The sequence below is a fragment of the Prinia subflava genome, assembly GCF_021018805.1.
Source record: "Prinia subflava isolate CZ2003 ecotype Zambia chromosome W unlocalized genomic scaffold, Cam_Psub_1.2 scaffold_50_NEW, whole genome shotgun sequence".
NCBI classification, from domain to species: Eukaryota; Metazoa; Chordata; class Aves; order Passeriformes; family Cisticolidae; genus Prinia; species Prinia subflava.
This window is the reverse complement of record NW_026960617.1, coordinates 52,338-67,984: the sequence shown is the minus strand read 5'-3', so window position 1 is coordinate 67,984 and position 15,647 is coordinate 52,338. Positions and strand designations below refer to the sequence as shown.

The following is a 15,647-nucleotide window of genomic DNA, read 5'->3' as shown; positions in this document are numbered from 1 at the left end:
GGAGTCATCTGTCAGAGGACCTTATCCATGTCTGTCAGTGACTGCAGAGAGGGGTCAGAGATTGGGCCAGGCTCAGCTCAGTGGGGCCCAGCAATGGGACAACAGGAATGGGCAGGAACTGATGCCCAGGAAGTTCCACCTGAACACGAGGAAGAACTACTCTGTGTAGTGACCGAGCACTGGAACAGATTGCCCAGAGAGGGTGTAGAGTCTCCCTCGCTGGAGATATTCCAGACCCATCTGAACACAGTCTTGTGCCATGTGCTCTGGGATGACCCTGCTGGAACAGGGAGGTGGGACCAGATGACCCACCATGGTCCCTTCCAACCTGACACATTCTGTGATTCTGTGATTCTTAAAAACTTTGATGTCTTCATTTCCTGGACAACTTTAACAGTAGAAGGTCCAAACTTTCAGGAAATAAACCCATTTCTAGAATTTCCAGTCTGACTAGTAAGTACAAGTCAGAGTTGATTTCTGCAAAGTACACTGCTTTGAATTCTCACCCTACCAAAGTCAATTTTTAATCTGCTAGAAAGAGACAGCACATTCTTTAGATGGGGGACCAGAATGTAGAGGATGAGATCCTACTTGGGACACCTTAAATTCTGTGTTATGAAAAAGTACACTATGTGCAGTAATAATGCAGATATGAAATTCTGTAGCTCTACAAGTAGTGGAACTGAATGTTATTAATACTGTACATGCTGATTTGAGGGGCTCTCTGGTCAGCAGTGTAATTAGTGTCATAGGATTTTAACAGAGACCAGGATTAAAACCACCTTGGATTAGTTTGTACCAAGGTACATATGGAAATATATGTAACATGCAAAAGTTCTATTCAGGTGAAACAAAAATGAATTTTTCTTCCTAATTTATTGTATCTGGCTTTTACTTCATTTTACTGTCTCCGATATCAAACTTGAGCAGTCTTTTTAAGAATAACATGCCAGTGGAGTACTTCTTGCTTCAGTTCTTCCTGTAACCACCTTGCAAAAAAGTGGACTTTGGATCAATTTTTCAGGGATCTTGAGTTATAATTCAGCATCTTTTTTGTCATAAATAATTTTAATCTTTGAATATAAAGTTATGAATATCAAGTTATGAATTAATAACATTGTTCAGGGAATTCTTCCTAATTTAAGTCAATAATGATTTTTGAAAGATTTTTTTAGAAATGTACATGATGGTGCTTATCCTAATTTTGGAATGTGTGTTAACTTCTCTGTCTCGCAGTCTATGGTGAAAGACAAAAAAAAGGAAAGAAAGCCTTCATCAGACGAGGAGACTGAGAGTGACAGTAACAGTGGTAGTGAGAGCAAAAGTGAGGAGGAAGCTTCTAAGCCTCGGAGGTTACGGAAACGAGTAAACTCTGATTCAGATTCTGATGAAGAAAATGATATAAATGCCGTGATGAAATGTTTACCAGAAAATTCAGCTCCTTTAATTGAATTTGCAAATGTCTCCCAAGGCATATTATTACTTTTGATGCTGAAACAGCATTTAAAGAACCTCTGTGGATTCTCTGATAGGTAAGGATATTTAGACAATAGGCCATCTCGTTATCTCATGAGTTCTTTGTAAGGATTAAGTTTGGAAGAAGTTGGATGGGGGTATTTAGTTGATTGTTAGTAATTGTTTCAGCAATAGATTTGAATAAGACAAAAACATAAATAGAATAGGTTGAATGTAATGAAACTGGGTTAGAAAAAGTAATGATTTCATTTCTTACCAGGAGGTCTATTATATACAGAATGGTTAAAATATAACTACTTATACTGAATATTTTTAAAAGCTTTTCCTTGAAATTGTTTTGGACTTTCCTGAAAAGCTCTTTCTTCCCTTTTGTTCTTTTTAAACAGTAAAATTCAGAAATATTCTCCATCTGAATCTGCAAAAGTGTATGATAAAGCTATAAACAGGAAGACAGGAGTGCATTTCCATCCAAAACAAACTCTGGATTTTTTACGGAGTGATATGGCTAATTCTAAGATCACCGAAGAAGTGAAGAGGAGTATAGTAAAACAGTACTTAGATGTAAGTAAAGTTGCTTTGCAGAAAATCTGAAATCCTTTCAAACTAGGTAACAGTGTAAACTTGAAAGTAGATACTGATGTATTGGAAGAACATTTCAAAATGTTAAGTTTCTGGTAATCTTATGTGATTGATATATGATAACTCACAATTTCCTTTCAGGATGTTTAGCAGTATTACCTTTCAAAGTATTCTAATAAATTTAAACACCATAAAAATTATTTTCAACTGAAGGATATTCATCTTCGCAGAGTATTTTCTAATTTCTGGAATCCATCTTGTATAACTTTACCATATGACTTGTTCACTTTATCCCTGACTCTTTCTGTCATAGGAACAGACTAGATCTAGTGTACTTACCCTTTTTCTTTTTTTTTTTCCAATTCTTTAAAATATTAACTAGAGAAAACTTGCAATTTTGAAAGCACAGGAAGAAAGCTTTTACATAAATACTAGAAAATGAAAGTAAAATGTTTGTAGAACAAAATATAAACTGTTGAAGATTGAAGTTTTCTGCCATTTGTTTTACACTTTCTTTACCTTTTCATTTGTTTTTTTTATTTAATGTAGTGTGATATGAAGGTCTGTTTTTAAAGTTTGAATGTAAACTGATCTGGTTTGGGGGGGGTTTATTTAATAGTTCAAGCTCCTTATGGAACACTTGGATCCTGATGAAGAGGAAGAAGATGGAGAGGTGTCAGCTAGCACAAATGCTCGGAACAAAGCAATTACCTCACTTCTTGGAGGAGGCAGCCCTAAAAACAATGCAGCTGAGACAGAGGATGATGAAAGTGATGGGGAGGATAGAGGAGGAGGCACTTCAGGGGTGAGGCGGAGGAGGAGTCAACGTATTTCACAGCGTATTACGTAAAATTATTTTTATGCAATTATAAATGTCAGTCTATTATATTAAATGTACACCGAGTAATGTAATCGACATGAAAGAAAGCATTTTGTAGATAGAGATTCTCTACTTAACCATTTATACAACTTTTGTAGAAAGTTTAACAGAAAAAAATAAAAAAACACACTAGAAAATGAGATTTATCCCATATAAAAATTTATTAATTTTCCTTTGGAATGTACTGTGTGTTATCCTTTTTATTGTTGCCAAGTTTTTATGTAGCTTTATGATTCGTGTGTATATATAATTTTATATATCAATAAGAGATAAAGACACGGGTACAAATTAAGAGTATGTGGTTTTACAAGGATATGTTAACCCCTTGGCGCTGGCGGTCGCGGTGTGTCTCATTGCCGGCAATGGAATGTGTGCCGGGGAATCCCAACTCCCGGCGTCAAGGGATTAAAAGCAATAAAAGCAATAATTTCACTAAAGTTCTTTTGTGTAACACTTGGTCTTTTTTCCCCCCAATGTTTTAGTCATTGAGAAGGTCAAAACGAAATTCAGACTCTACAGAGTTGGCAGCACAGATGAATGAAAGTGTTGATGTCATGGATGTCATCGCTATTTGCTGTCCAAAGTACAAAGACCGACCACAAATTGCAAGAGTAGTACAGAAAACCAGCAATGGCTTCAGTGTTCAGTGGATGGCAGGCTCCTACAGTGGCTCCTGGACTGAGGCTAAGCGCCGTGATGGCCGCAAACTGGTGCCTTGGGTAGACACTATTAAAGAGTCAGACATTATTTACAAAAAAATTGCTCTAACGAGTGCTAATAAGCTGACTAATAAAGTTGTTCAAAATTTACGATCGCTGTATGCTGCCAAGGATGGAACTTCCAGCTAATGAATTTGTAAACACAGCCAAATTTACAGGAATTGAAATAACAGAAAAACTTGAGATATCAACTTTCTGGCAAAAAAAAAAAAAAAAATCAGTTAAATGAAGAGTAAGAATGGAACCTGGGACGCAGGAAAAAAGAAGGAAATATTTGGTAAACATTTATGTGGGAGCTTCCTTCGCTGTTGTGCAGCAGAAACTTCTCAGTTCATTTTTACTCCCACTGTATTATAGTTTAAAATTTGTTTATACCTTGAAAAAACCTTTCTGTTAAAAAATAAACAAGTGAATGTTGGAAATTAGTCTGTTAATGTTCTTAATAAAGTGTTCTTGGAGTTTAACCTAGCAGCGGATGGCTTTCTTTAGCGTAGCCCAGTTTCCAGGGAAGCATTGTTTTTACAGGCTGTAAAGTGGCAGAATCTCCCGGATCTATAATTTTTCTGTTGAAGAAAACAAAAAACAAACAAAAAACCCAAACAAACAAACAAACAAAAAACGCATGCAGTATCTATGACCTATCTGCAGGAGGAGTTTTTGTAAATGTAGATTTTGATGTATTAGGTCACCCTGAAATAATACAAGAAAAGGGATCCCCAGCAAATCTGGTGGAATGAATACTGCAATAAATTTTTTTACTTCTCTTTGTTACTTGTCTGTTTCCATTTGAATTTCTTATTGTAAAGATCTGTTTAAATCCATTTATATTATTTTGCAGTCTTTTATGTAAAATTTACTATATTAGTGGTTTTCAAAACAAGACATAAAATATTGTTTAAACAGTTTTATAAGCTTTCTGAATAATTGGTATCTTTTTTTTTTTATCCCTTAAAGGGTGTAAACACAAGTTAACTCCAGGGGTTTATTGTATCCTGCAGTATTTAGTATTAACTATATGATTTAGCACTGTGCCAAACACTTTTTCAAGAGTACATTTTGATATAAAAAGAAAATATAGTTTATTCCTTGTATGCTTCAATTTCTTTTTAATGCTGTCCAAATGTTAATTTATGATAGTTTAAATTTGGGGGAAGCTGAATGACATTTTGCTTGGGCTAACTGGCCGTGTATGCATTTCTCTGGGTTAATAGAGAGGCTTGTGTCAAGAGGAGCTAGCTACCAGTATCTGACAAGTGAATGGGTATGAGTCTGGACAACTATGCTACATTCCTTCACAAATGATTTTTTTTTAATGTTTGTATATTAGCCAATTTTTTTTACTAATTGAAAGATGTTTTCACATTTTGTAAATTGAAAAAGTACTATTGAAAGCTTTCAGAAGCATTTGTTTTGACTATGTTGCCACAAGCCTTTCAAAAGCAGTTTGCCTTTCCAGAGTAACAAAACCAGCAGATTTGCAAACAGGAAAAAAATCTAAAACAACTGAACTTTTTAGGGACATATAAACTCTGCTGTTTTCAAATATGTTTATGTGAAACAGTTGTTCCTTATTAAGTAAATCTTTCTCTTATGTTTATTTTCTCTTATGAATTTAATTTGTGATAGGAGGTTGTTTTTATGAAACTAGCTTGCAGAATTCTAATACATTATTCAATTTGTGAGGAAAAGTATCAGTATTCCAAAATATTCTCATGTACAGAAAAAGCATTAAAGCGAATTGATTAATAACTCCTCAGAATCTAGTTAGTAATTGCTCCCGTGGGAAATGCCTTTTTACTGTTTCACCACTGGAATTTTTCTAAACAGAAATATTTTCTCACCTTTTTGTTTTCACAGTTAATCATGTTTTCTTCACTGTGCAAAAAGCCACATCTTATGCTAAGATGGGTGTTGTTAAAGTAGGGAGAAGCAGAAAAAGCAGAAGTCGCCCCTGCAGTTCTGGAAGCAGGACATTTTTGTACCAAACAATGAAATACTGTATTTCTCAGGGCCAGGAGCAGCTTTTATAGTGGGAATTTCATATTTTGAGAATATGTTGTATGATATGTCACATTACTAGTAGAAAGAGTTAAAGATACTTCAAAAGGAAACTACTGAATGATTAAGAAAAATAATTTCATACAGATGCAGTCTAAAATGAAGTCACTAGTCTGTTAGACATTTCTGATGCTATTTATATTACAGAATCTTATTTTAATAGGGAATACAAATGTTTCCTTGATCATAAACAATGTTTCCTGGTCATGTGACTTTCCCAATAGCAAAGAGTGGCTTTTTATTTCAAATTGTTTGGTATTTATTAGGATAAAATTATCAGAAATAAATTATAATTAAACAATAGAAGCCTGAAGTCTAAAGCTGTCTTAGCTGAGAGGATTTGGACCATTACCATATTGTTTATTATGTCAAAGGGCATACATGCTCCTTGATGGTATCTGTTAGCTATACTAAATAATATAAACTTATAAAATTAATTATAGATTATTGAATAAGATTTTCACTAGTTAAGAGTTGAATTTTTCCCTTCTGTTCTACCCAGAAGTAATATCTAGCTTTGTTTTGCCTATCACAAGCATTCAGATTACTTGCTGTGGAAAAAAAAAAGATAGCAGAGTTCATTTTTGGGAAACAAATTCCTGTTAGCTATGTATAACATGGGCTGATTATTTTCAGAGATTTGAAATAGAAAGCCCAAGGCTGCAGCTGTAATCTGTGTAGTGCTCAGTCTCTGAGTAGCAGTCGTGGGTTTTACCAACATGAACCACGTTATTGACAACAGCACATATCAAGATTAGGGTTTTTTTTAACATGAAAAAAAGTTTGTAAGAAAAGCGCTGCATTGCAGTAATTGACCCAACATTTTACCCCTTTGTGTTTACATAGCCTTATAGTATTTTTTTCACTGTATGGCTATAGATTTTTACATACATAACTGATGCTGTGCCTCCCAATCACCCTGGTCAGGAACCCTGGCTAGCTCCAGGCCCAGCAGTCAGCTGGGGCCACTCCTCAGTGCCCTGGGGTACCAAAGGCTGGCTACAGACGTTATCCCATGCACGGGAAGGCTGTCATCAGGAGAAAGCAAAGGCTGAAAGAGGACTCTCCACAGTAGTAACAATCCAGGTCTTTATTGGTGTCTCCAGAGAGCTCGTAGACCCAGGGGGTACAGACTGTGCAGAGGCTTCGACAAGGAGCCGACAGCCCCTTTTACAGGGAGGAGGGTACAAGGGAGGGAACCACTCATCAGCCAATGGGAGAAGGCTGGGGAGGGAACAGGGTACATAACAGACAACAAGGATAACCACTGAGTGTGGATTAGGGGAAGGAACCTTGCTTTCCAGCCTATCACTCGATGCCCTTCTTAGAGCCTTCTAGAAGAAGGGAAGGGTACACCAAGTGACGGACAAGTGATCAAGGAGGGGGTATGAGAATTGGCATCGAACTTTCAGGATCAAAGGAGGTGGTTAGGAATGACTGACATATGAAGGGGAGGGTACAAACTCTTAATGGTAACACCATAGAAAGGAAAAACCTTAACAAACCAGAACATAAGCAAATAAACCACAACACATAACTATAATGATTATTGGGGGTTTTTGTCTTTGAGTACAAGTTCTGTGCCGTTATGATTTTTGGACGGCATAGAAATAATGACATGACTCTCGATAGGATGATGAAATGAGAGCAATCTTTATTCCTCTACATTTTCTTTTTATAGAGTACTTTGGCACAATGAACATGATTGGTCACTCAGAGCCTACACCTCTTTGTCAACAACCTTGCCAGTAAACATGTTGGAAAAACACCACCTGCTGATGGTTTTTCACTTCTCAAGGATTGTTTGATTTCTTCCTTAAGATTTTCTCAGGCCAGAATGAGAAAGTTGCTCGCTTGTCTTTCACACAGACTCTAGCATTGCCAGAAGCCAAAAATCCAACCACTGTCAGTACCCACAGTTCTGTACATGGAAACTTGTTGCAATAGCTTACCTAAAAAAGGGATATTTTCAAGCTTTTAGAATTAATGCTAACCATATTGTACTCTTTAATAAAAGATAGATGATTCCACAATCTAAATAAATAATATTTATTATCTTAAATTTTCCACTTCAGTGCTGTAAAATTGCAGAATAATTATAATTTTCATTATCTCCAGCTATAAAAAAAATCCCAATTGTTTATGACAAAACTTTAATTACAAATATTTTTCTAAGTGATTCAGTATGCCCTTCTGTATTTTTTTAAGTTCTCTATTGCTTGTATTAACAGGTCCCAACATGTATAAAGGTAGGTGTGGACAATATTTTGCATAAGTATTTTAGTGAGGTGTGGGCATTTAAAAGCTATTTAAATTTTAACTCAAACTGAAGCCTTTGTTTTTCTGTTGTTGTGTCACCAGTGAGAATACTGTCACTGTGAAATAATTGGATTGTGCTAAACATTAGCTCTAACACAAAGTACCTTTTAAGACTAAAAGAGTTCTTAAATGTATTTGTGGCTCATGACAAAAAACAAAATTGTGATCAGGTCTGACTTGTCTGGTGTTAGTTAAACTGAAGGATGTTCTGCCTAAATGCAGGTGTTAATGCTCTAGGGTAATGAATGGATCGGTTCAGTTGTTCCTTACTGTAAAGATAAATCATTTTAACTGAGCCATAGACAGATGTTAATGGCGGTGAACTCAAACACCTAATGCTTTTGTTATGTGCCCAGAACTCCTAAGTTTCATGTGATAGGAACAACAAGAACCCAAGGCACAAATTTTCTTCCACTCACTGAAGAGCCACACTCTCATGGTTTAACTAAGCACCAAATGGATGCCACTCAGTCTCCCTTGGGTGTAATGAGGAGAAAATCATAACGGTAAAAGTCAGAAAACTCCTGGGTTGAGAGAAAGACACTTTAACAAGGAAAGCAAAAGCATCACACACAAGCAAAGCAAAACAAGGAATTCATTGAGCCCTTCCCAAGGGCAGGCAGGTGTTCAGCCACCTCCAGGAGAGCAGGGCCTCATCCTGTGGAACAGTGACTTGGGAAGACAAACACCATTAGTCCAAATGTCCTCCCCTTCCTGCTTCTTTCCCCCACTCTACATACTGAGCATGATGTCATATGGTCTGGAATATTCCTTGGGTCAGCTGGGGTCACCTGTCCCAGATGTGTCCCCTCCCAACCTCCCACACACTCCTAGTCCCCTCCCCAGTGGGGCTGTACAAGGAGCAGAAAAGGCTTTGGGTCTGTGTAAGTGCTGTTCAGAAATAATGAAAACATCCCTGGATTATCAACATCACAAATCCAAAAATGTAATGGCAAGTCTTTATCAGTATTTCAGTGACTATTTAAAAATTGTTTTGACTTCAAATGAGCTTTTCTCCATAACTATACTTAGTGAAGCTGTGTTGAAATGCAGGGATTGAGAGACGGACTCTGCTATGCCATCGAAGTAAAGCCAGTTTATTACACAAGTTCACCAGTACTTATAGATCTCCACGTTCTGTACAAAATTTTCCACTCAGGTCCCTTTGCCCTTGTTCCCTTAGTAACACAATCTTTTCAGTTATCAAGTCCTTGTTACATTCTCTCTCATCAGAGCAGTCAGCATCACCAGATGTCTTCACGTCTGTTCTTGCCTTGAGTTTCTCTCTCCCACGGTTTTCACCGTACCAGGGCCAAAAGGTCTGCAGTGGTATCCAGTTCAGCTTCTGTAGCTGCCTGGTCTTCCACATTGAAAGGCTCATATTTTTGTTTTGAAACAAAAGTATCCTATTTCCTAAAAGCTAGAACAATGATTTAGCTGATTTCCACTTCCCCACGGGATTGACTATTAAACAGAATCCTACTTCTGTGTTTGTAAGGTAGCCTGTCTTTTGGAAGCTGTAGTCATGAGCACTAAACCATTTCACATGGCTTTGACTGCCAGGTTTGGATGTAACCCTCCCCCCCCCCCCCGCTTTTTTTGGTCAGTTCATTTTCAAAGCATTTCCTTCTTACCCTTCCTCCAAAATTTTTTTTTTTTTTACCTTTCCCTTATTTGCAGTACTCTACCTAATTACAGAGGACTACAAAATGTGTTGGAAATAACCCAAGTCTGTCACTACAGTTAGTTTTGAGAAACCATACAGGGAATCATCTGTTTCTTATTTTGACTTCATAAATACAGAAGTACAGACTGAAGAATTATCCATTATTTGGACAATGGCCTTCTCTCTCTCTTTTACTTGTTTACTTCTCTTGTAAGGGTTTCTGCTAGTACAGAAATAATACAGAACTTGAATTGCACTTAAATGGCTATAAGTCAGAAAGATATGTAGAGAAGAAATTCAATGGATTTGTGCTTCCTGCTTAGACTAAATGTGCTCTTTGAGCACAGGCAAAGTGCAATTCCCTGAGAAAATCCATTTGTTTCGTATTCATGAGAATTTTTTGATTCTGAAGAGTTCTATGTGGAGATGGATTTTCAAATTAAGCATCAGCCTTGAACATCTCCCATCTGATGCAGCCCTGCAGTTCTGAACAGTACCACTTAATCTACATAGAAAACAGGTCAGATTAATGTAATACTAAATTCTCCATGTTTTGGATGACTCATCTGGTTTTTTTATTTACTGTCTGTTATGAATGGAGAGGGGAGAGCTTGGACAAGTCCCTGCTTTTGCCCATGCCTCTGGCAGTAGACAGTAGCTTTATTGAGGTGGCCAGCACCCAAAACCCATTCTCATTCACAAGTTCTTAATAATGAATTATTTATTGAATAGACCAAGGAAAACAGGCATAAGACTTTGACTGACTTACTACAGAGGATAACACAAAAAGAACTACTAGTAGATAAAGATACAGTGCATGATTGTAGAGGTACCTTATGTTACAGCTAATGAAGAAATAGTATAGATTAGGAGTCAATGTCACCAATGAATGACAGCGCTGGGCAGACAATCTCCTTAATTTCTCTCAATCCACTGGAGAAGTAACTTGATATGAATGTCTTCATCGTCGAGAAGAACTCTCTACACACTCAGAGTGTATAAGAGATTTCTGATTTCATGAAAATCATAATGGTCTTTTATAGCTATAAAAGTGCTTGTGTTCTGCAGTCACTAATTTTAGGTTTTCCTTTCTCACCATGCAAGTCAGGATGTGTATTGCTGGCTAAGGAGGTTCTCAGCTGAGATAATTCATCACATGACAAATCATTTCAGTCTGATTTTAGCCATATGTGGTGGGGAGATAAGATTTTGCTGTATCAGGGGGTAAAAGGTCCTGCCAGACTATCCAAAAGTACTGATTGGAAATAAAAATACACATAGGGATATTTACACATTTTACAAAATTCTTAGTTCCAACCAGCTTGATAGTAGCTCAGAAAACTCAAAATTTTAACAAAAAAAAATTTAGAATTCATCACCATTTGTGATTATTTGATGTGAGAAATGAAGCCCACTCCTACATTGAATATTTAAAAATTTAATAAAGGACAATATGGGACAAAATCAATAACGCAAAAGTAACAGCGCTGGGTGAGTAGCCATAGCCAGAGGCACACCAGGTAACCATAGCAACTCTTCTTGTATACCCTTTCTATTTCATCAGTCAAATACATATTCATAAATTATTATACATATTCAAACATTTCTTTGAACTAGTTTACATGTTCCAGGAACTGTTTAGCATGCCCCCTCCTCTGATCCACCTTTTTAGAGCATGTGCAGTAATCATGGATGTGGTTTTGAGGGTCGTGTGTCACCCCCCACAATGCCCCCCTGTTCCACGGTTTTAGCAGGTGACAATTGTTCATAGTCAAAGCAGAGGTCCTCGTGTTATAAATACATATTATATTATTGGCTTTTCACAAATATTAAGATGAATGTGATATGTATAATGTTAAAGTAACTTTGCTGTATGGATATAGGTTTTATTTCTGCTATTAGCAAAACTTAGACATGGTAGTGATAGCTGATATAGTTATGCTTGAACTGTCTGCTTGGTTGGAATAACATCCAGTGAACATATGATGAGGACCCTGCAGCTGACATGCCAGCTATCAACACCTACCCTCTGTAGAAAGTATGGACTAAGGCCCAAACTGGAGGTGATAATGAAAATGGACTAAAACCATGGCCAAGAAACACACACAATCTAAAAAGGCAGACCCAAGGAGGGGTCATGCAAAACAGTTCCTGGAATATGTAAACTAGTTTGGGGAAAAGTTTGAATATGCAAAAGACTGCTGCAACAGATAAGGTATTTAAAGAATGTCTCTAAAGATAGTAGGTGTGCTCTTGGCTGAATTCCAACCACCTGGCCATTAACTCTTTGCTTTATTATCTCTATCTCCTATTGTCTTTTATTAAACTTTTTAAATTTTACCAGGAAAGCGAACCTCATTTTTCACACTCATCATGCCTGTTCCTCAAATGTTCTCTGACCATGCAGATGGTTTAGTTATCTCAGTTATTGCAAGTTAACCACAAGTACTCTAAATCAACATCAGCTACTTTACAAATGTCTGAGTTATTTTAATTATTTCCAGTTAGCCACAAAAATAAAAGCATTAGTTATTATTTCACAACTATAGCTACTTCTGCAAAAGTGAACATTATATTAGAATGCACAACATATAGCATCTACTTTAATATTTGCAAAAGCCAAAACTATGTGTTTATCACATTTGATTAAACTTGTGCCCAGTTGTCAGAGGTTTCTGGAAACACAGAAATTTATTCTTTAAATAATTTATTCATGAAATAATTTATTCCTCCAAAAATTCTGTCTGATGTTATAAATGCATATTATAAAGTTGGCTTTTCACAAATATTAAAATGAATGCTAAATGTATAATGTTGGAAAAACTTTGCTGTATTAATATAGTTTCTTTTATTTCTGCTATTAACAAGACTTAGAAATAGTGTGTTATATATACTTCTTGGACTATAGCATAGTATGTAGAATTTTTTTTGTTCATGTAGCTAACTCAGAAGAATGGTAAAGATAATCAGGAAATTCCCCCACATTCTTGGATTATCCTATTTGGATGAAGATAACAGCACACCAAAGGAAGAATTTATTGCCTCTCTGATTATCAGGGAGTGTGGGGACAGAGTGGAGCCACAAGGAGAAATGGAATGAGGGCAGGTTGGGGACTGAAACAAAGCAAAAGAATGTTTGAATAACGCATGAAGGTGTATGAATATGCAACATGCTGATACTTTTAAAGAAGTGTTCTGAGATGGTAGTGTGCTCTTGGCTGAATGCCAGGCACCTGGTTGTATTTTGTTTTATTCTGTCTCCTAATTTTCTCTTTATTAAACTTTTTAAATTTTATCAAGAAAGTGAAGCTTGTTTTTCACACTGCTATGTTCTTAAAGTATCAGTGGTATTTTAAAATCCAAACACCACAAGAAAGGGGGAAGACTATGTTCTTGTCTTAGTTTTAGACAATTTTATGGGGCAGAAACTCTGAAATAAGTTACCTCCCCTTAGTTTTCAACCTCTCTTCTCTACCAATAAGGAGAGACAAATGAGAAAAGATATAAGTGAAAAAATAATGGTTTACTGAAAGAAAATAGCAATAACCAATTGATAAAAAGGTACTGAGTCACGTGCCTTCTGCCAGAAACAAAGAAAACAAGATGGCAGCCATCCAGGCAGCCCATGTGGCCCAGAGTGAAAAGAACAGGGCATATGCCTTTATTAATATTCAGCTCTTTATTAAGGTTATCAGCTCTTTATTAAAGTCATCAGCAGGATTGCAGAGTCTGACTGGAGTTCTTCACGCTGCTGTGGCAATCCAAAGGAGCAGGTGCTGTTGCAGTTCTCCACTCAGGTGCCCGCAGTAGGTGCCGAGTCCTTGTCTGCACAGGAACAGCTAGAAGCTCTCTCTGGCCAGCCATCAGAGGGCAGAGGGGTAAGGGGTCTGCCACTGAAGTCCAGCATAGCAGACGTCAGCTCTTTTCCCTCAGGGAAAAACGAGTTTCCCGTTGCCTGTCTCAGTCACTTCAGCTGGCCAGCTCCCATTCCATTCAGACTCCTCATAGGTTATGGTGAATCTTTAAACCAAGCCAGGGGGTGCGTCCACTCCTTCCTTGGCCAGGGCACCCTCTAATTCTCCTCTTTTGCATCTGGCTTCTCATCTTGGGGTACAGTTTCTCTAAAAAACCCTCCCAAGATTCACAGGGTCAGTTTTATTTGCATATACAAATGCATATGCATTTGTCCTGGTTGGGCAGAGGGTATCCCTGCTGAAAAGGTAGTTACAGCGAACAATGACCGGGCAATCTAGGCAGGAGCCGCTCCTTTTCACATTTTAATGAGGTAGTAGAATGCCACCGGGCAGCTTCCCTTAGTCTTCAAACTTGCTGTGGTTTGGGGGTGGTACCTCTAGCCTAGCCGGGAGGGGGTCAGCAGCTTTATGTGGACAGCAGCATCACCCCAGCTATGGGGTTCTCTGCAAAAAGGAAAAACCCCCATTTTTCTAAAAGGCTGGGTGACGGCACAAATTGGGAGGGGGGGGTTTGCATTCTGAGTGCTCAGAACTCTTTTAATATGCTAATGGATGCTCAGCATTTTTCTCTGGGGGGATGGAGCTGTCTCGCTATTGGGGCTAGGACAGGAATGGCACAGCCCCTCCCGACCGGGAAATTTGTTCATAACACAGAGGACAAAAGACAAGATGGTGGAGACTCCAATCTATGGACCACATTGTTATAAATGCCAGGACAATTTATTACCAAATTCCATAATTTGGTTTATTAAAAATTCAAATCACAACATTTGGAATCAAATTACAGAATTTTAAGCAATAAGAAAAACAAAACCCCACAATCAGCGACACTTACTTGACAGAATTTCTCCCGGGAAAAAATGAGCCAAGGGTGACCCAGAGACATGGACCCTGGCAGTCTGAGTCTCTAGCTGGGTTCAAGCCTTGCCCACCTAGAGGCTTAACTTAAATACCCTTAATTTCACCCTCGGCAGCCCTTCTCCCATTGTTTCCACTAAGCACCAGCCATTAAGTTTGTTTATACTAAATTCTGAAAGAATCCCTTGGCCCATTCAAATGCTAATGTCCAGAGTTAGTCCTTGCTTTGAGTAATTTAACCATCGTAGAAGTGTGTGATGATTCCTCTGCACGTAGCACTCGATCAGTGTAAGTCCTGGTAATTTTCGCTGCACGTATGCAGGGGTAGGTTGATCGGTACTCATTGTCTCATCAGTGCCTCGTGTTCTCACCTTCTATTTTTGGACCAGGGAGATCAGGAGAGGTGCTTTACAGAAGTCCGTGAAACGTGCGGGTTGAGCAGACACACATACCTTTAGACAATATATTACAGTTTCCAGTCTATAATTATTTATAGAACATGAATTAAATAACCCTATTTTCCACAACATGGCCAAGAGAGAGAACAAAGTAAACAGCATGGCAAGTGATCCTCTGTGTTTAAAAAAGAACAGACTCCCTCCCTACTACAAACATACAAAACAGCAGGGAGCAGGGGAAAAACAAAACCTGGGAAAAAATATTTTTGTCCAAAATGAGTCAATGCTGCTGGGGTGCTGACACAGGCTCCCATGTAATGGCTTGGCAGGCTTTCTCTCTGCAGTGTGCCCAGCAAAAAAGCCCTGGACTGCCCCACCTCCCCCACCCCCTTGGCAAATGGCAGGTGGCAGCGGTGAAGACGCTGAGAAATTCTCCAGAGCCCAGAGAAAACAAAAGAGAGTACTCCATGTCTCCTTTCCCTGTTTTTAAAGGGACTCTGCACCTCTCCCCTTTTGAGTAAATACCCAGAGGTTTTGCTTCCAACTTCAGGTCTTAAAGAGACAGTAAACAAACTTGCATGGGTTGATGTAGAGAAGATATGGAATACACAGTTTGTGGTCACTCTTAGACTCTACCTCATATTCCTATAACCAGGACAGTTCTGAACTAGAAAGGAAATTTTCTTTGAAGGTATTCCTTTACTTGAGAGACTCAGGATT

At 37.9% G+C, this 15,647-nt stretch overlaps 1 protein-coding gene across 5 annotated transcripts in view; it reads left to right on the top strand.

The window, feature by feature from the left end:
- The window catches only part of LOC134565270 (nipped-B-like protein), a 176,912-nt gene extending 172,487 nt beyond the window's left edge, over window positions 1-4,425 (top strand). For 4 of the 5 annotated variants that reach the window (XM_063424781.1, XM_063424779.1, XM_063424783.1 and 1 more), the window contains 4 exons: window positions 1,237-1,532; window positions 1,863-2,037; window positions 2,675-2,860; window positions 3,418-4,425. In XM_063424781.1, the coding sequence (XP_063280851.1) occupies window positions 1,237-1,532; window positions 1,863-2,037; window positions 2,675-2,860; window positions 3,418-3,783 (1,023 nt within the window). In that variant the 3' untranslated portion in view covers window positions 3,784-4,425. Of the gene's footprint in view, window positions 1-1,236; window positions 1,533-1,862; window positions 2,038-2,674; window positions 2,902-3,417 lie in introns of all 5 variants that reach the window. The other variant, XM_063424782.1, reaches the window with a different exon arrangement.
- Window positions 4,426-15,647: the final 11,222 nt, after the last annotated feature.